The sequence below is a fragment of the Lissotriton vulgaris genome, chromosome 2_2, assembly GCF_964263255.1.
Source record: "Lissotriton vulgaris chromosome 2_2, aLisVul1.2, whole genome shotgun sequence".
NCBI classification, from domain to species: domain Eukaryota; kingdom Metazoa; phylum Chordata; class Amphibia; order Caudata; family Salamandridae; genus Lissotriton; species Lissotriton vulgaris.
Window position 1 is genome coordinate 208,264,506 of NC_141688.1, and position 21,659 is coordinate 208,286,164.

At 44.6% G+C, this 21,659-nt stretch overlaps 2 protein-coding genes across 2 annotated transcripts in view; one reads left to right on the forward strand and one right to left on the reverse strand.

Moving 5' to 3' along the window:
• The window catches only part of LOC147729247 (CD59 glycoprotein-like), a 141,627-nt gene extending 120,282 nt beyond the window's left edge, over nt 1-21,345 (forward strand). The window contains exons 3-4 of the mRNA XM_086959549.1: nt 415-519; nt 19,019-21,345. Coding sequence (XP_086815675.1) covers nt 415-519; nt 19,019-19,212 — 299 coding nt within the window. The 3' untranslated portion in view covers nt 19,213-21,345. The remainder of the gene's footprint in view (nt 1-414; nt 520-19,018) is intronic.
• On the reverse strand, nt 10,532-12,590 carry LOC147729248 (E3 SUMO-protein ligase KIAA1586-like). The gene has a single exon (XM_086959899.1). The coding sequence runs from the start codon at nt 12,116-12,118 to the stop codon at nt 10,532-10,534; it is 1,587 nt and encodes a 528-aa protein (XP_086816025.1). The 5' UTR covers nt 12,119-12,590.
• Nucleotides 21,346-21,659: the final 314 nt, after the last annotated feature.

The following is a 21,659-nucleotide window of genomic DNA, read 5'->3' on the forward strand; positions in this document are numbered from 1 at the left end:
TGATAATGACCCCCACTTATTCTATGTTATTGCATCTAGTATATATGGGGGTATTGTGGTTACAGACTTCCGGTATCCACTAAGGCTGTAACGTGTTATAATGGTGTCGCTAAAGGTATTTCTGTCTACCTAATTGTGTATATTTAGAAATAATGCGTGGTATTGATTAGTGTTTGAATAATTAAAGTTGCTTTCTTTCTTATAAGATAAAGCAGTGACTGGGCAAAGATAGATAATGTTGTAGTGTACCAATGAGCTTGCACCCTGCCTCCACTGAAAGGGCCTGGTACTGCTTTACTTAGCTACTCTGAGAGTCAAGTGCTTCAGTGGTTTCCAATAAAGAGAATGTTGCAGACTTATTACTTGTGAAGAACTCCTATTTCAAACTAATACCTCAATTTCTTTTGTTTTAAGGATACGCACTGAAATGTTACAACTGCGGCACTTTTAGCGATGAAGTATGTATAGCCAATATAACATGCCCAACGACAGACCATGCCTGCCTCCTGCTTAAATCTGGTATGTAACCTTATTTAAGATTAAGAGGTCTGTGATAAATTATCGGGCTAGGTGCTTCCATTCTGGATAAGTACCCAAACCCCTGAAACTTAAAAATTATAAGGATTCTCTTTGGGGAAAAAAAACAGTGAGGCACATGATGGCTTGCGTTTAGGACTATACCCCATTTAGTGCATGCTGACTGTTGGGGAAATGACGTGCCATTGCTAGTCCAACTTTTGTTGCTTACAGATTCTCGTGTACTCTTATCAAGTGATCTGAATAGGATTCAGACAAACTGCAGTTTCAAACTGATTTAAAGGTTGAAAATCCAGCAATATGGTGTGTTGCATTGCCTATTTGCTGTGTGGATGTTATTGAGTTTGATTAATTGAATGGTTGGTAAATTCATTAGAAAATATTTGGGGTCCCATTGGTAAGTTTTATTTATCCACTATTTGCTGGAGAGATAGCTTGCCAAAGTGGAACATGCCATATAAATATTTGCCGACCTGCATAAGCATTAAATCACTTGTTTGTAATTGATTGGTCATGGTATGGAGTCTGAGTCATTCTGGAAACCACCTGAAAAACTCTGTGTTCCTTGTATTGTCTTGTTGCATCAACTACCAGCTTATTTGTCTTTTGTGAAGAAGGCTATACATATCAAGATGATTACATGTATATAGTATGCTTGTATATTGAATGAATGCAGTAAGAATGTTGTAGTATTACGAGTCTCTTTAGGACTTTCTCTCTATGTATTTTATATTCATAAATTTTGTTATGATGATTAATAAATTATTTTTTCAATTATTAGTGTCACTATTGTGTTTTCACCCTCCAATGTTTTGAGATAATTAGTTCATAAAGTAGTCCTAGATTATTTACATTATTGAGTCTGTTTGGCAACTTTCTGAAAGACCTGTAAGGTCCAGCTTTTAGTCAATCGAAGAAAAAGAGCACTGCAAAGTCAGAAGTGTGTTATGAAAGTGGCAAGTAACATTCGAGCATTAAGAGCCAAGTCCCCCCTTCATCCTTTGCCACAAATTGGAACTAGGCCCTCATTGAGCCCCAACCTTCTATGTAAGTTAATGGCTAAATGACATCCGGTTTTGTATTCCTTCCAGTGGTTGCGACCATTAATTGGGTAGAAGTGTGTGCTTTCAAATCCCTTTACCTGCTCTCAAGGCCTAGCCACACATTCGGCTCAAATTCATGTTCTTTCTCTCCATGCACCAGCTGTCAAAGGCTACAGCCAGCCTAGCCTACCTCCCTTCTGTGATCAGGTAGTGCGAAAGCATCGATTTCCTGCATCTGCTGCTGATGGCTACCACATTTCACTCTCACATTCCAGCATAAATGCACGATTTTGTCATGACCACTCCATTGTCATGCCATTTACTCGTGGGCATTTCCTTGTGGACCACAGTTTCATTGTAGAAGATCTCATTGTTGGCCATAGCACTGCAAGTTATTCAGTGAAAAACAAATATTAATTAGTCTCGCAGTTCAGGCTGTACTGTTCCCATGAGGAGCCGGGTCAAGACTGATTTGCAAACGGCTGCATCCAAATTCGAGTCATGGTGAGCAAAAAAACAATGGATTTAAGCCCACCTCTGACTGGGGGTGAGTGTTTGCCATTATTCCGCATTCCGTCCATCAATTGCATTTGTCACCCCAAGCGGGACGGAGTCCCTTGCTCACCCTGCCCCTGGATTCAGGCTATCTTGTCTGATATGGGAGTAATTCTCGGCAGCCGATCCAAAATGCTTGTTTCCGGTCCAGGAAGGACCTGATAGTTCGGGTAGGACTATTCCCATGGGCAGCAGTGTCAAGACTGATTTGTATATCGGTAGGTCCAAACTAGGGTGGCGTGGTAAGCACAAAACCAATGGATTTGGGCCCAGATCTTACTGGGATTGAGCGTTTGACATTGTTCATCATTCTGTCCATCAATTGTTCTTTTTTGACCAGGGAAGTGTCATTAGTGGGACAGTTTCTTGTGTTAGTATGTTTTGTCCATTACATAATCCTTCCAACTGAAGTCAAAACACTGTTGGACAGGCCTAGTGGAAGGCCCGCTCCCTCCCCGCATGATAGGGTCCGGACACCGGCCCACCCTGTACCCCCAGAAAGAACCATCCCGGCAACCCACCGAGACAACCCGCAACCCGTCCCCAACGGGACGCCTGCTCCCGAACACCCCATCGGCTGGCCCGGGCTTCCATCAACAGCATTGCCCGATCCCGTCGCCATCTTGGACACTGCACCACGAGGCCGCGTGGCCTCAGCTCGACCCCAACCCTGGGCCTGGTCAGGCCCCTACATCGCGGCACCACCATCCACCCAGGAGGTGAAGGGACCACTTGGCAGGTCAATGGGAGAAAGGAGTGTCGATAGCTCTCCCCCGCCAGGTGCCGATCGCCCCCAGCCTCCCCGGGCGCTGGCTCCACCCCCCTGCTGGGTGTCCGGACTCCCTCATCCTGGACCTCCCGACCTCCAAGCGCGAGGGTCCGGACATCAAAGGAGACCAGACCTATAACTGGGGCTGCTCCAGAGCAGGAAGGCAGTTGTATCCTGGAGTCGAGAGACACCTTGAAGAACTCATCCCTGACGGACTGCTGGCGCTGCCGCAGCCCTGCCTTGTAAACATCTCCGAAGCCTACTGGCGCTGCCGCGGCCCTTTATCTCGTGCACCATCGTCCAAGCCTGCTGGCGCTGCCGCGGCCCTCCTTCGAGAACCATCGTCCAAGCCTGCTGGCGCTGCCGCGGCCCTCCTCCGAGAACCATCATCCAAGCCTGCTGGCGCTGCCGCGGCCCTCCTTCGAGAACTATCATCCAAGCCTGCTGGCGCTGCCGCGGCCCGACCTTGCGGACTCCTAAGCTCGAGGATTGTGAGCTTCCTTCTTGACGCACCTGTACCGGACCGGTACCAAGACTGTCCCGCTACCCCTTTCCCTACAGAGACTAGAATTGAGAGGATCCTCGTGTCCTGACCCCGCTGTATCGCTGATAACTTTGCCTCAGGAACCGTATATAAAGTGTTGACTTCATCCTTGTGTGGTGTCCATCTGTGGGGGGGGGGGGGAAGTTACTCGTCTGTACGATCGCTGGAGACGGCTCTCACTGGAGACCTCTCCCCCTGGAGACCTCTCCCCCTGTCCTCGGCCGACCCTCCGGGTCCCCGTCTAACAAACACCATTGAAGAAATTGACACTCTGAGCTTTTCCCAACTGGTCAGTGTCACAACTCACTCAGGAGGAGATTGTCTGTGGTTATTATTTCCCACAATTCCTTCTTCTTTTAGATTGCAGCAACTATCCTTATTAGATCAAAATGTAACAAATGTATCTATTGTAAGCAAGAATGGTTTAAAAAAAGGGAGGTTGAAGGAAAGCTAAGACTGGAACAGCTGATGAGGTAAAGCAAGCCTCTTTATTCCTTCAAAGGAGCCCATGTCCCGCTGATCCTTCCCCCAGTGGTACTAGTCTCCAACTGGTAAAGCTGGAGTTGGAAACCATGGAGAAACATGTTGTGAAATGTCATGAAGAGATTGCAGCAAGCCCATCGTAACAGAGAAAGCACTAACACTGCACGGACTCACTGTGCCCTCATTTTGAGGGAAACGAGTAAGTGCTTGGACAACTTGAAAGTAAATTTTACATAAAATGTTAGGCCGCCCTCAAACCCAAAGTCATAACAGCTAGTTACTGGCTCCCATTGCCACCTGAAACATCAAGGCAGAGCAATAGAAAAACGGTGGAATCAATCCTAGCTATTACTAGTGCACCTGTATACCTAATATTTCTGACTAAGACTGCATTACTGAGGAGGGAAATTCAACCAAAGTGCTTTTTATTGTGTGTAAGGGGGTGGTTATTTTAGCAACAAGCCTGCTGGGTGCTGCCAATGAGTTGCATGACAACCGTGCTAGCCGCAAGACAAACCATCTCTAACGTTGCCCGTTGGCTTCATGAACCTCACCCAATGGCAAAAGCTAGCTCTACTACTCTGTTTTCCCGCCAGTCACTGATTCTGGAAGTACAATCTTTCTGCTGTTCAATGTTCTTACGAAATGGGGTGCGTTGAGAGGAGCATTGCCCGGCTCTTGCTTTGGTGCAGCTTCAGAGATCTCGCTTGTCTCAGGTCACGTCTGAGTGGTCTGTCCAGTTTTTTTAATTTTCATTTGCTTTCTGCACTATGGATACACCAATACTGGTCTTCTAATGTAAACAAAACAAAAGGACTGGCAATGTCCGCGTTGCCTGACTGTCTCTGCCGTGGGTATTCTGCCTCACAAAGTGTTCGATACGAGCAGAGAGAAGCTCACAGCAAACCGAGATATTTTACACACATTCAAAAAGTTACAGATCCGTTAATACGGAAATAATTTATTTCAGGCTCACTCCACACACAATCACTTTAATGGAATGGATGACAACTCGCTTATGAATCGATGTATGATAAACTTCGCTCTGCACCTGGTTTTGTCTTTTAAAAGCGAACAAAAATATTGCAGTACTATAATTATTGATTGTGCATAAAAACAATGATTGTTATATAGCAAGGGAAAAATATACCAAGGAGTGCAAAATAAAAAAAATTTGTTGCAATAGAAACATGGTCAACTAAGCAAAGTTTTTTGTCAGCATACACTCCAGTTTCTCACTATAGACACTAGGTCAGGCTGTCTTCCACAGAAGGAGGCCACATGTCCCAGATGTTGGCAGGGATACACACAAACAATGTGACACGTGTGTAGTAGATTCACATGCTCTGCATAACCCTGCCATCTCTTGTTGGGTGCAGACGTTTGCAGGTGGCGTTCCTTCTAAGTTGTTTTCGAGTTACAAGACCTGTTCTCCTTCCACAGTGCATCTGATTGTTTTTTCAGTCATCAGTTTTGGTCGTTAGAGTGCCATCTGTGGGTTAGACCGTGTTTCTTTGTTGGGGCACTCAGTGCCATTCTTCAGGACTACGACCCGTCCAAAGGGTAAAGAGAGCACTCCTCCTTGAGCCACCGCTCAAGGAGGAGTGCTCTCTTTCAAGACCGCTCTTCCTAGGAATCTCGTTTTATTTTGACGGTGACTTGGGTCATTGCTTCTGCCTCAAGTTTTACGGAAACCATGTGGAGGTCCAGCATGCTTGAGCACAGGCCTCAGGATAAAGACCTCACCCAGGACCCCCTTTTGATCTTTAGTGCCCGAGATTCAACTCCAGTGAGTTCAAGGCAAAAAACTCTCAGATCGTGGCAGAAAACTACTGCCAAGAGCATTGGACATGGAGCCCAGAGCCTAGCCTGAAAATGCACTGACCCTCATGTCCCACTAATGTGGCCTACACCTCAACAACAAGCAAGCCCCACCATTGGGCATCACATGACGCTACCCATCCTAGCCACTGTGCACATGAGACCCATAAAAACTTATGTTGTAGCCAAAATCTACCTCGTAGTTGATACCGAGACCTGCCCTTTGGTTGGCTCCAAAAGAACCCTTGACTGAAGCGTTCTCCCCATTGGTTTTTTCTGAGGGGCCTGAGGTCAGGCAGAAAAAGATCTGTATCCATCCCTCAATAGCTTCCTCACCTCTCACAAGCGCAACCACACACTCCTCAGATCCTTAAAATGAGAAGACTCCCTTTTGAACTCCACCAGGTACAACGCAAATTCCCCCCATTGAAATGTTAGGTATAGGTTAATTAGTCTCTCATCGCACCACTCAATCAATCTCCACCACCACCACTGTGGCCCTGTATCCCTGTCCACCCCATGCACCCCATCCTGCTCACACATTCAGGCCACACTGAATCGCTCCAGGGTAGCTAATTGTGAAAAATAACTTTAGGAAAGAAGAATTCAATATAATGGACCTAAAGAGTCAGCACAATACAATAAAGTGAATAACAGTGTAAATATGGCAATATGATACTCAGAAAACAGCCATTTTTACTTTATAAATGTATTTGCTCAATATCAAAACTATTTTTTATATGGATTATAATAAATATTATTATTACTATGCTTGAATTTTATTCCTAGTTTTTGCAGTTCAAACATAGCCTTCCGGGTAGCTCTCGTGGCCCCATCGAGATACTTGTTCAAGCCTCTCCCACCCTGGGTTGGACATGATCCCTGGTAGTAATATCTGGTCGACCCTCCAGGCAACCCAGGCCCCTATCCAATTAAGATGTTCCCTCCCGATGACACCACTGCATACAACCATAACATTCTTAATGTGGTGCAAAGGGAGCACAACTTCTTAGTGGAGACTTTCACCTAGACGGAAAGGTCAGTTCAGTACCTCCCACCACTTGCTCAAGCTGTAACAGAGACCTTCAAAGACCCAGTCCAGGCAAACGTTGTAACTACCAGGGTTAAACAAGCATTGGAAATGCAATAGGTCTCGCATTAGAAAAGTTGGAGCTATTGGTCTTGTAAATGATTTTTTTTTATTTGTGTTTTTGAAAATAGCTAAATTAATAGCTTTGTCATTTACAATGCCAATAGTTATAACTTTTGCAAATGTGACACCTATAGCATTTGTAATGCAACATGTTTTGTATTTACGTGACTTAGATGTATTGATATTACAAATAACAATGGCTTTTAATTTTTTTAATAATTAATACTTAAATAATTTAATTTATAATGGCAATAGCTTAAACTTTTGTGAAGAATATGTTCAGTGTATTTTATTGTGACGAAAATCCAAGAACAGAAGTGAATTAACATTTTTTTGTGACATTTGTAATAAAGTTTGAAACATTGAGAGAACATATTTGAACCAGTGATGCTGTGGTAGTGCTGAGTGATGCTGTGGTAGTGCTGAGTGATGCTGTGGTAGTGCTGAGTGATGCTGTGGTAGTGCTGAGTGATGCTGTGGTAGTGCTGAGTGATGCTGTGGTAGTGCTGAGTGATGCTTTGGTAGTTGCGCTGAGTGGCGCTGTGGTTGCGCTGAGTGGCGCTGTGGTTGCGCTGTTGTGAAATAAAATCTAATCACCCTCAAGATGTAGGAAACCAAGAAATGCAGCAGGTGAGGTGGAATGGACGACATAGTGGGAGCCATGATGCCTAAGAAAGATATAGTCATGGCTGGGGCAAGGAAATATCATCGAGTATAAACAGTTTGAATCATAAACAGTCGTCAATGAATGAACAAATCTCAGTGTTAGAGACCCCGATGGAGTATCAGCAAGAGCGCAGGGTGTCATGGGTCAAGTGAAGAAACGGAACACCAGGGCCACATGCCGCAGAAAGCTAGCGGGCGTGGCTGAATTGCATATTGAAAAACATAGGGACATCTTACAGTGCAAACGTAAAGCAACGACGTAGCGATAAAGCATGCGAGCAAGAGAAAATATACAAGGGAGAAAAGTATAAACGGTGTGCTCGGTATCGTAGTTGTCAAGCGTTCGGAGTGCATATAGTGAGGACGCTTGTAATTAAGGATGGAGACACAAATCAAGGTGCCATGCAGAAACTGAGCTATATATATATATATATATATATATATATATATATATATATATATATATATCAATAGTGAAGCTAATAAAATAGCAAAAGCAATAAACAAAATGCGAGTGGAGCGAAAACCAATCGCAACCTGTAAAGAGCGCATATCAGTGGGCTTACACAAATGACGGTCTAAGCGTATCGGCACTTCCTGAAGTGATAGGATTTGCAATCACAAGCTCCTTATATTATGCAAGCCAAGCGCACTCAAGCAGGGAGGGGGAAGGAGCTCACGCACTCAAGCAACGAGGGGGGAGGAGCTCACGCACTCAAGCAACGAGGGGGGAGGAGCTCACAAATTCAAGCAATGAGGGGGTGAGGAGCTCAAGCAACGAGGGAGGGAGGGGGGGAGCTCACGCACTCAAGCAATGAGGGGGTGAGCAGTTCATGCACTGAAGAAACGAGGGAGGAGGGGTGAGGAGCTCACGCACTCAAGCAACGAGGGGGGTGAGGAGCTCACGCACTCAAGCAACGGGGGGTGAGGAGCTCACGCATGCAAGCAACGAGGGGGGGGAGGAGCTCACGCACTAAAGCAACAAGGGGGCGGGGGTGAAGAGCTCACGCACTCAAGCAACGATGGGGGGAAGGAGGATGAGTGTCGAGTAAAGGGAATTAAATTCAGGATATGACCTTTATATATAACATACGTGAATAGTTGGATAGTTTTCATTGCAGCCCAAAGTCAATGAGGTTTACCATATGGTTTCTTTCTAAATGGTGCTCCATTCAATCTGTGCAAGCCCTTTTTGTTGGTGCAAAGTTCCTGTTTGGATTGCAGTCACGCATTGTGCAACTATAAAGTTTCTTTCATGTAACTATTGACTTGTATTTTTTTGCAAAGTACTGTAGGAATGCGGCTTATATGAACATGTAAATAAATACTAAATGAGGGTAAACGGCTGGATAGCAATAAAAACGCATGAAGCAAATTGTCTAGGGCGGTTGGGATAGACTCGGAGGAAAGGGCGTTGGATTAAGCTCACTTAATGACAATGCATTGTTTCAACGGAGCAGTAAGAGTTGCACTAAATTATTTCCTCTTCTACGGCTTCTTTGTAAACGCAAGGGTTGGGTGTGGAACGCTAGCTGTCTTAAAATGCTTGGTGTTAGCACCATTGTTATCAGAGAGGTTTGAGCCCCGGAGAGGCGCGGAACAAGTAGGTGTGAAGAGCAGGAGATCGCCATCTTTATGACACACACGCGCATGCTCAGGGTCACTGATACTGAGGAAAAGAACCCGACCCAGAGTCACAGGACGAAATAACGGGCGGCGAGAGGGGAGGCAGCGGAAGGAGTAAGTAATGGCAGAAATAAAACGCTTGTACCGGAGAGTGGGGATGGGCACCGGTGCCGTGTTCTAGAGCCAGGCCTGCCATGAAGGGAACATTTTAATGCTTTTTAAGGATCGAAATGGGTATAGCGAGGTTTTTAAACCAAGCCGAAGGAAGCACACGTGGCCTGTTCATTTCTTAAATGAGCCAGATTACTGTGCAGTACATAAAGTGAATGGAACCATTCTCGCTTGGCATCTCGGTGTGAAATTATATAGACTCATGTTGTGCAGTTAGTTAGGGTAGTGGGCCCTTGTCACATTATTTATAACTCTCATTAAAAGAGTTTTGCAAGTCGATGATTTCATGCCTTGAAGCAGAAAAGGAAGTTACTGACACGACAAATGGGACTTTTCTGGAGGAAATGGACACCTATGTGGGCACAAAAGTAATTTTATATGTGGCACCAAATAGCAAATGGATGCTGTGCCATGTGTGCCTGTATGTTTGTGGGTTCATGTGCAATGGTGCCTGTGTCTGTTGTGTCTGTGCGCATGTATGGTTGTTGGTCCGTGTGCAAAGGAGCTTGTGTCTGTGCGCATGTGTGTTTTTTAGTCCGTGTGCAAGGGTGCTTGTATGTCTGTGCGCATGTATGTTTATTGGTCCGTGTGCAAGGAAGCTTGTGAATTTGTACGCATGTGTGTTTCTTGGTCTGTAAGCAAGGGTGCTTGTGTGCAATGTTCCCTCTAATTTTTTCCTCTGTGTGCGGCAGTGGAGGGTCTCTGTGCGCTGCAACCATGGCTGTGTGCGCTAGGAGCCAGACCCCGCGCGCAGCGCCAAATGTCACCCCAAACGTGTACTTAAAAAAGTGAAAAGATGGTTCATTTTCACACATACAGCACCACGTTAAGGGTCTTAAGGCCGGTTTGCAAATTGGAAATACATGCCAAAACATTACTGCTTACACAGGCAAGTACAGTTCATGGTTAAAGCACAAGACTCCAACGATGGTACCATCATAAGATTTTACTAAATATTCTTAACTGGAGCACTGTTCATTGGGTGGGGAAATGTTGAGATCCTATACAATATCACGTATACACAATAAGTTACAAAAATGACATAACATATTTACAATTGGAAGTGAAAACTACTGAGTAACGTTGGGCTATCCCTCCACACATAGTTTGTAAAACTGACATCTAGGCAAGCATGGACTGTGGGAGAGGGACGTTCAGACATGTCAAGTGGCATCACTAGATGGGTGACAGGGTTGCTTCTCACGGCGATCATTGCCATTTTTCCAGTGCTGATAAACTCTGTCAAGGTCAACTTTCCCATTCAGGGGGTAGGCCTTTGTCCTCATCAGCATATCCAAATGCTTCTGCTCTAGTCTATTCCTCAATTTGCTCTTGATAGTATTCATGAGGCTAAATCCTCGTTCACAATCCGCACTAGAAGCTTGAAATGTTGCGCAGATATCAACAAGCTGAGACACCACACTATACTGAGCAGCATTGCGTACAGTGAAATTCACCATGTCTTGAAAGGTGGTAAATAACCCACCCTTTACATGTTCTGCCACCACATATTTATAGTCTCTGTATTGTCGTACAACATCTTCTGGTGTCTCACAATCACCCAGGACCAAGACCTTTTTATACTTTTTAACAAGTCTTTGTATATTTTCAGTCCCAAAATCAAAATGGGATTGTGTTGCTATTGCCTGGATTTCAAAACTTGCCCATTCTTTCAGTTCATCTTCAGGGAACCTTTTTTGCATGTGCTCACAAAGAAGGGAAACAATAGACAAAATAGGCCCACTGTCAAACTCTTGCCTTTCCTTGTACAACACCATCAGATCTCTTACATTGCTGCTCCAAAAGACAGTGTCCCCCAAATACTGTTGCTTAATTTGGCCAATCTTTGCTCTTGCACACTGTACAGCTTCTACAGTAGTCAAATAACTTTTTTGGAACAGTTTGCACAAAGATGCAAATTCACTCAGAATATCATTAAGTACTGCAAGGGAAATATGGTAGTTTGAGTCAGATAGCTTTTTGTAACAATATTTAGCAACTGGATCATTCTCTTCAACTTTCTCATGCTCAAAGTACTTAAGAACAACCTCGTAATTCCGAATAAGTGCACCAACTGCAAAATGCCTTGAAAGCCACTGGACTTCATTCAATGGTCGAAAAGAGACCACTTCACAATCAGTGACCGATGCCATTTCATCCAGCTTGGACTTCCTTGCAGGAGATCTGGATAACACAGTGTAGACAGTCCTCAATGTCTCCATCTCTTTAATCATTGGAACCCTCTTCCAGGCATCATCAACTCCCAAATCTTCACGATGAGCGACACAATGCTGCTCAACTAGATGGGGAATGGATTGCTTAAGGCGAGTAGCAACACCATTTTTACCCAGCATCACAGACGCACCATCGGATGTGAACATGACCATTTTCATGAGGTCCTGTTCATTGGCAGTGTAGAATTCTTTCACAGCAATAGTGATAGCCTCAGCATTACAACTAGTCAGCTTCACTATGCCCCCAAACAGTGTTTTGTGCTCTGTTGAGGTTACAGGTCGGAACTTGAAGTACAGGATGAGCATTTTTGTAACAGAAATATCTGTGCTCTCGTCAATTATCAGTGTGTGATACAAAGCGTTACGAAGTTCTGCCATAGCTTCACAGTGTATCACGCTATTGATGGCCTCAAGGAACTCAAAGGCATAGTTCTTGCTCCTCAAGCTGTCTGGTATCTTCACATACAAAGCTAGGTGGTCATGGATGTCTTGTACAGATAACATTGAAGTGTTCATCTTGACTGCCAGCAACACGTTGTTTATGAGAATCTTTATTTCATCAGGCAGGGATCTTTGTCGTTCAACTACTTCTATTCGCTTTGTCAGTGGCAGTTTCTGTCAGCATTGCTCGCACTCCAAAACCAAACCTGGCAGCAGCACTTCTGTTTCTCAATATCACAATGGCAGACTCGTGAACTTTGCTAATTAGATGACGTTTCAGGTAATCCAGTTTCCAGCCATCACTCCATTTCTTCCCTGTAGAAAAGTCCCCAACAATCTTGGCTTCGGCACATGTTTTGCAAATCAAGCCCACGTCTGGACTGTATTGAAATAGTTCCCCAAGTTGGACGCGAACCTTGCTTCGGGATTTCTGTGTCTCAGCCTCCACAATTTCTTTCATCCACTCTTCCTTGAAAACAAGGCAACATTTCTTCCTTTGTGGTGAAGCATCGCACTCTGCAGAAGGTACAGCTTTGCGCTTGAACATATTTGTGAGAACTGGGTTTAGCCTGCTACGCCACAAAGCCTGCAAAATAAAGAAACCTGGCTAAAGTTGTTGCCTATGCTCATGATTGCAATCTGTCACATAGTACTGATGCTTTGCCGGCAAAACATAGAGTGCAATTACCTGGATTTTTCTGTTCACTGCCCTGCCCTGCTCTTCCAAACTTAAATATAGCACTGTCCGCAGAGCCTACAATAGAAGTAAAGATTATTTCAGCACATTGCGAATTTGTGATACAGCAATATGCCATGTGCACCATAAGGGAACTCTACCAAACAATTACCTGTTCTGCTTGTGCTCAAGTATGCCTGTTCAAATGTGTGGGGTACTGTCTGCAAAACCTGCAACAGAAGAAAACATGGGTAAGGTATTTTGTTATACTACAATGTTCAAGAAGCACAACAATTTTACTCTACCAAACAATTACCTGTTGTGCTTGTACTCACGTATGCCCGTTCAAATGTGTGGGGGACTGTCTGCGGAACCTGCAACGGACGAAAACATGGGTAAGGTATGTTGTCATACTACAATGTACAAGATGCATCACAGTTCAACTCTACCAAACAATTACCTGTTGTGCTTATACTCACGTATGCCCGTTCAAATGTGTGGGGTACTGTCTGCGGAACCTGCAACGGACGAAAACATGGGTAAGGTATGTTGTTATACTACAATGTACAAGATGCTCCACAGTTTACCTCTATCAAACAATTACCTGTTGTGCTTGTACTCACGTATGCCTGTTCAAATGTGTGGGGTACTGTCTACAGAACCTGCAATGGAAGAAAACATATGTAAGGTATGTTGTTATACTACAATGTATAAGATGCACCACAATGTAACTCTACCAAACAATTACCTGTTTGTTCTGCCTCTACTCACGTCTGCCTGTACAACTGTATTTGTAACACGGTCTCACAAACCTGCAAAAGAAATGGGGTGCAGATTGTGAATCTATTTACCCAGCACCCTCCAAAATCAAATGTGGAACATAAACAGAATTACCTTGTCTTTGTGGGTACTCACGCCTGACCATTCAAATCCGAATACCTAACAGACTGCAAACCTGCAATTGAAAACAAGATGGTTAGCAAAGGCTCTACGAGTTACAAATAATGAATGGGACTGGCCAGATACTCCAATAGAAAAAAACAACCAAATAGTTACCTGGGATTCCAGTTTAGGCAAATAGGCATGTGCCCATGTACTTCCTTATTAGCATTCATTACGTTAAACTGGTCTAAAAATCTGTATTATGTGTTACACCTTCTGTGATGTGTAAAACTAGCTCAAAGGAGTCATCCACAATTTTGATTGGGCTTGAGTTTGGTGCTCTGATGAGCTTTATATCCTGATTGAAAGGATGCTTGCATGTGGTTTTTCTTGTGTCTTGTTGTACTGATCAGGGGAGGATCCTCCTCTTTGGCAGTGGAGCATCCCCCACCGCTTTTAAGCAGTGTAAAGAAGAGAAACATGATATTATAATAACTTTTAAGTTATTATCATTTTATGCTTCCTGACATGTCCTGCTGCTTTGCAGCTGGCAGGTGGGCCGGACTGCTCTGCTCTCCGAGCAGGGGAGGAGTGGTTTGCCCACACCAAAGTGCCCAATGACTGTTTGGTCGGCCCTCTCGGTCTGTCTGTCTGTCTCTCTGTCTGTCTCTCTGTCTGTCTCTCTGTCTGTCTCTCTGTCTGTCTCTCTGTCTGTCTCTCTGTGTGTCTGTCTGTATGTCTGCGTCTGTGTGCGTGTGTCTGTGTGCGTGTGTCTGTGTGCGTGTGTCTGTGTGCGTGTGTCTGTGCGTGTGTCTGTCTGTCTGTGTGCGTGTGTCTGTCTGTGTCTGTCTGTGTCTGTCTGTGTGTGTGTCTGTCTGTCTGTCTGTGTCTGTCTGTGTGTAACCATGCAGCACAACTCACATTTTAGGCGGTACTCAATGTGCTCACTCTTCCTCCCCCCCGACCCCCCCCTTCACTTTGGGCATTGCTGCACCACAAAGACCTCCACCTCACTGCTAATTTCTGTGTTACTTAAACTTCCAGGCAAGTTACAGATTAAGCAATAGGCAGTGAAGGGCAGGTTTGGATTTGGGAAGTAATGTTATAAATCCAAAAGATGTCTAGATGGGTTTCTCCTTCCACTGTGAACACGTTTACAAACAGCACTGCCAAAAAATCAACCCTCTTTTAATCCCACTTAAAAAGCCCGTTTGGATCAGTCAAGTTGCAGCATTTTGCACCTCCTGTAATCTTGCTGTTATACGGGAGGAACGCCCTGGTACAGAGAGTCTGTATTCCAATGGGAGATTATGACGACCTCCTGCAATGTTTTCGGACAATGTGAAGTAATTGGATGATCGAACAATGTACACTGCTGTGTTCGTAGCGTAAAGCATGACTTCATTCATTTAGGGAGTTACAAAGAGAGAAAGATTGGTTGTGATGATATGAAATGGCAGAGGCCTGGTTCTTTTGAAGTTTTATATAGCGCAAACTTGACCCGGAAGCCCTGCTCTGAGCTTAGCTGCAAGCTATTCCTCTGCTTCTGCTAGTGTGCCACAAACCACACCAGCTGTAATCCTGCAAGAGGACTCCTTCTCTGCTGTAATCGAAAAGCACAAAATGGAATATATCAAGACTCAAAGTGTGTACTAATTTAGTTGTTGTAAGGGCTGACCCTAAATATCAACCACCCTCCTAATATGTACTGAAATGAGATCTATGAGACCTATAATGCAGTGTATAATCAGACACAAAAACCTTACTCGTATTACTTTTAAAATGTACGCTGTGGTGCTGGAACTAAGGAATGTCACTTCGATTCAAACAATTATATATATATGTAAAAAAATCACAGCACTTTTATTCTTTCAAAGACACTAACATATATCCCCAAAAGGAAACCAATCCTAATGGCCTGCATGTGCCAGCCCCACAGAACTGCACACACATGGAGTTCTTTGGCAACTTTCATGTGAAGTGTAGAGTAGGGCTGAACTCTGACAAGTGTTGGATTCCCGCTCTTGGACATATAGATGGGGGACTCGTCCACCCCACAGACACAAGTTGGTACATGCCGCTGTCTTCGTCAGTCGTTGCTGGGGAACAGAGCTCTGTGTTTACCAAACCTCCCCCATTTCTGGGCTCAACCATCTCTCATTACCATTCCTTTGCCATTAATCTCTACCCTCTGAGGCCTCTTTTCACCAATTATGCCCTATTCAGCGTTGTTTTGTCTTACTCTGTCCTCGTGCATTTTCCTATGCTTTTCAACCTTTACTCTAGAGTATTTGCTCATACGTCCCTCTTGCATGAATACGCATGCCTCACACACACTGCTGTTGTAGTTGATTCATAGATTGATTTATTGGTGTCTGTACTTGGCAATCGTTGCTTCATCCTAGGCTCTAATTTACCTACACCTGAAACTGCTGCATCTATATGTGACATCATGTCTAATATTTAATCTAGGGCTCCTTTGGCCCGTGATATCCAGCATACACTGCATTGAACTAACCTAATGCCCTATTATCCACCCCTTATATCACTGCAACTAACCCACATGCATTCCTCAAACACTAGCTGTAATGTAAGTAGTATTTTCTCTGCTCTGTGTCCAGTTAACACTTTGTTGACTTCTGCCAGGTGCTTTCACACAAACTATGTACAGCGCTCTGAAATCCTGTGAAGTCTGTGCTATATAAAACAACAAACAGAATTTAAGAATAAATACTCGTCTGAAGGAAAGGGGTACCCCATGTCTGCACCCCCCATTCCCCTCAATGTCTGCCTATCCTTCGGTACCAAGCCTTCCTCCCTCTTCTCCTGTCATCACCACCTCTGTCTGCTCCTACCTGTCTCCCCCTCTGTCTTCCCTGGCAGAGTTTTCCCTCTCTTTGTGGTGCATGTAACTCCACACTTCTGTAATGTCGGCCTAATTATCCAAAGCTTCTCACCTCTTCTAAAGCGCTTGAATGCCAAAAAAGGCGTCTTGGAGCTAGCTGAGATAACAGGAAGCAATGAGATTCCATATGTGGCAGTTTAGCAGGAAGAGAAAAGTTCGGCCTGATGGGGTATCGAAAAGTATTCCCTCTGCCCCCTCCCTCCCCAAAACGCCCAGCACCACCTGCCGCTGTCCCGTGTCCTCCAGCATGCCTGCCAGTAAAGGATGCTAAAAGAACTCCGCCTGCTCGGCGCTGTTCATGTACAATAGGGCGTCACTCGTCACCAATCACGGCCGCTGGGCTTCGATTTAATTAAATTACATGTTATCATTAATGACAAGACCCATAGAAGTAATTGGCGAAATGCTACATAGACAACAGATTTAATTTGCAGCGTGGCCCACCAAATGCAATGACACTGTGTGCAGAGGCTTGTTTGAGCAAGGAAATTAACTGTGTAAATGGGGCTCGGCGGCGAAGGAAATTAAAAGTGTAAACGGAGCTCGGCGGCGGCGTCACTTAGATGGAGAAGGCTTGCTAGCTACTACTGTTATTTTCATGCTCCAACCTGACCCGGTTCTGCCGGCGCACAAACTTTAATGCAGAAAGCAGGCCGCCAAAAAAACGAAAATGCATAAAACAGTGGTTTTTTTGTTTGTTTTTAGTGTTGCTCGTGTACAGCGCTAGCGCTCCAATTGCCTCGGGTCGATTTCGCGCTGTATAACTGGGAAATACAGTACATCAAGGTTCTCATCCTCAGAACCACATGTAAACACTTCTCAAATGTGCCTCCAACCGCACAGCTGGCACCCTGTCCGCAAAGGTTGCATATAATCAAAATGATACTGTGCGGGGCTTCATCTGAATCCAAAAGCGCCTGCGGCAGGTCTCGCTGCTGGGGTAAGCTACAAATGCAAGTGCCCATATTGTAAAACGTACCTGCCACTTCAAGGTGATCACTTTTGCCGCCTTCCGACCACCGCAATCAGGAAAGTCTTCCGTCCACCGCAATCAGGAAATACCCGTTTTTCGCGCCGCTCGCCTTTTAAAAGCGGCGGCGCGAAAACTCTCGCGGGATGTGCTGTGAGTGCGCGCGCCACACATGGCACTGCGCGCTCGGGTTTACAGAAGCGCGCGGCTTGTTGGGAACGTAGCTTGTGTGTCTGTGTGGATGTTTGTGTCAAGAGAGCTTGTGGTCTGTAAGCAAGGGTGCTTGTGTGTCTGTGTGGATGTTTGTTTGTGTCAAGAGAGCTTGTGTGCATGTATGTTTGGTGAGGCGGTGAGAGAGAAGCTCACAAACTACAACAATGTCCATCAAGAACGGGATGAGGAGAGAAGCGCGCAAAGGGGGTGGGGCAGCGTCTTTGGGTGTGGGGCAGCGGTCTCTGTGGTGGGGCGGGGCACAGAACCCGGAAAGGCAGATAAGTGTTTAGGAATGGGGGCATGGGCAGTGGAGGAGGGCGAGAGCTGATATGTGAGAGAAACAGAGACAACAAATGCTGCAAAGAGCAGAGACGGAAATATGTGTAAGGGAGGGACTGTGAATGGAGGGGGAGGTAGGCAAATAGAGAGAGGGAAGGACTGAGGCATGAGAAACGAGCGAGGGAGAAGGGTAGGCGGAGAGTGAAAAAAAAAAAGCAAAAAAATAAATAAAACGAGACACGGCCTGCCGGCCGTGAAAGTGAAAGTACGGCCGGCCGTGAATAATTAGAGGAGGAGCAGCCAGGAGAGAGCAGGAGCGGAGGCGCCAAGCTGGGGAACAGATGGCTGGCGATTTGATGTTGTGCACGCGCATTTTAGTTCAATGCGTTTGCGCATTGACCTAAAAGCGCACGGGCACAGCATCAAATCGCCAGTCTAGCTAAACCTCTGTTTAAGCCCTTATAGTCTCGCTCCGCTCAATGTGCATGCGCATTGACAGGCGAGACCTAAAAAGTAGTATATGACCTGGTGTACATCAGAGGCCAGAACCTGCCTACTAACTCGCTGGTGGTCCACAGCAGAGATTCTCCTCTTCCTGACCAGAACTTCTGGTCCAGAAGAGCAAGTGGATTGATGCAACTGGCAAGCATTTGAGAATTTCTAGTTCGAACATGACAATCTCCTTGTATTAATAAAACCAAGGTTGCTGGAGGGGCCACCCTACCTGCAGGCAGTAGCACGTTTCCAATAACAGAGTTTTAGACTTATTTTTACTAAATTTCATGCAGTTGATTCACTTTAATTCTAGTTCATTAAAAAATTTGATAGTCAGCATTGTTAGTAATGTTAGCAAAGGATGCCACCTCGGGTGATGTCAGCCCATGTTAAATGCAAGCAATCACCTACGTTGTCCTGTCTGTACCGTCCGCAGCTGCTGTTTGTAGTCCACTATAAAAATAGTTTAAGCAAGCATACATTCTAAACCGAGAGTTTTGTATTTTATTTAAGTTATGCACGTAGGAGTTTTAATTCATGTTTCTTTTTTTCCAGGCTCCGCCAGACTTACCGCCTGCATACCGTACAACTCCTGCAAAAATGAGTTAATTGCAAAGAAATATGGCATCAGCAACTTTTCTTATTACTGCTGCCAAAAGGAACTGTGCAACAGCGGTGGGATGACCGTCGTCAACAAGGCCATCTTCAGCCTCGTCACAATGCTTGCACTGGTGTGGGTTTGCTTCTAAACCAGCTGCAGAAACTGCACAGGATCATGCGATCGGTCCTTCTCAGGTGGTCCTGCCATGTCCATTGTAAAGAGTTAGAGCCTGATTTAGTTTGGGGACCGATTCCTCTCTCACGTGACCACTATCAGAGCATTATATCCTATTACCCTTCATATAAGGCAGGCAGGATAGCCATAGAGTTGTGATGGAGTAACCAGTCTGCCATCTCTAAATCAGGCCTTTGGTCTTCAACCTGCCTCTTGTTCTAGTTCTATTACTTGTAAACCTTTCCACTACAAATGCAAGTCTACAAGTTTTAGAATGCAAAGCAAAAAACCGAGTTAAAAGTGCTGCTTTCTCCTGGCTCAGGGCCACTCGAGATCTCTTAGCAGATAGTGACAAAACAATCAAATTATTAAAAATGTGCTGATGATAGTTGAAGCTTCGATAGAAATAGGGCTCTTCTTGCTTATCCAATCGCTGTAGATTAGGGGTGTCCAACGTTGGGTCCAGGATTTGTGCATCCGTCAGGCCCCCATTGACCCACTTGGACTGCTCTGTTACAGAAAATGTAAACCTTCTACGAAAACTGGAACAGACCCATCTTGAATAGACACCCATTTTGAAAGGGGTGAAGGTAAATTTGGGTAAAAGTGTTTTGTGTGTTAAATTGGGGAGCCGGGAGAGGGGTGCCTGGTGCATTTTATACTCCTCCAAAGCATATCAAGAGGGCCAAACCTTAGACCAGAATTGTTGTATATGTGCTTTGTGCATTAATGACTATGGGTTTCCCTTTAAGCGAAAAAAGCTTCGCAGGAATAACTTTGGTTTCATACAGTGAACCGGAAGAGCTTTTCTGTTTATTCCTTTGCGCACTTTGGAAAGTGACAGACTTCTAGTATATTCCAACTCACACCATTTGTTTTAAAAAATATGACCTTTCCAGGATAGGAAATGATCGGCAGGTACTGGTGCAGGGCCTTTAAGGTGGGCTGTAGGAATGCCTATTTTATCATTTGTTAAAAAGTCTGTTTTCATTGTTATAAAAGAAATCTCTATTTTAGGCTTTCAGCAGATGTTAGTGGACTTGTGACAAAGAAAAGGAGTCGGTAAAGGTGCAGAAGCGCTTATAACAAAGATTTGAAATCCACAAGCGCTAGTCATCACAAACCAAGGTTGTGAACCGTGCCTCGTAATCCATACGTACAGGCTGTCTGCATCTGTGGTCAAGTGAGAAAGCAGCAAGCCAGTGAAATGTATGTGAATATATTTCAGTCCTCCAAAGCTTAAGAGGATGAATTTCAGGCTGCATGATAGGTTCTGTTATTGTATATGTATGCTAAATAGTGTCAGTTTTGTGAATTTCAGATTTAAACCCTCTATATGGTATCTTTGGTTTCCTAATGCAACTGTATCAAATAGCAAATATCTGATGAATCCTTGATATACTACAAGCAAAGTGGCACATTTAACCTAATAGAATAGTATGTTTTATTGCTACCTGACATTGCTGTGACATTGTAAATTAAATGTAATCAACCATCGTTCTAACATCAGCACAAAGCAACAGTGTGTCCACTTGGGGCAGAAATGTGTGATGTCTTTTGTCAAAGAGCTTGTGGCATTCTAAAGTAGGACACTTGTTTTTTTCCTAACAATTAGAGCACCTAGCAGAATCCCCCTCACCACATGACACAGTATCACCATCAGCATGCTGCCAAGAGAACATTAAGCTTACATCGGAAGTAGTAATATTGAGTTTCCAAAGACGGTCACTGACCCGACCCACACCATTCAGTAGCCAGCTGAGTGTTCCCAATGGAGTAACTCCATAAGTGCTTGTAAATTAGTTGTGCAAGCAAGAACCAGTTAAATCTTTTTGAGTGCTTCACCTGTTTTACATAATTTGATATCTGGACATCTACTGAATTAGGAAATCTGCACCTAAAACACACCTATATCAAAATTGCTGAATGCCGCCGTTCTGTTTTCTCGCTCTATTCATTTGTGCCAAGGTTGATTTCATAGTCTGCTATTCTGTGTGAGCATTTTCTTGTGGACTTGGTGGGCACCTGAACATAATGAAATTGTTTGTAATACCACATTGATATTTTTCTAGAGTTTTCTCTGGTTACAAATAAAATCATAAATAAATCCAAAGTTATGGTGTATTTTATATTTTGCAAGATCAAAGCTTTTACACACATCCATAAAGGAAACCTAGTTCTTGATCAATCAGGTTTTACCAAGCATGGCAAATCACCTATGAGGATCTCAAGGCACTGGAGATGCTAGCTGCTTCGCGGTACTCTGTTCATTTGAGCAGTCCGGTCTTCAGAACTTTCCTGAATTCCTGGAGTGATGATGCGGGCCTGATGTGTAGGGGAGGCTCGCTCCAGGCTTTGGTCTCCTGGTGAGAGTGGCTGACTGCAGGTTTCTGGTCAGTTGGTGGAAGGTCATTGTTTGAT

What these genes read in the sequence shown, in the direction of transcription:
- LOC147729248 (XM_086959899.1), bottom strand. Translation starts at nt 12,118, where the DNA reads ATGAACACTTCAATGTTATCTGTACAAGACATCCATGACCACCTAGCT.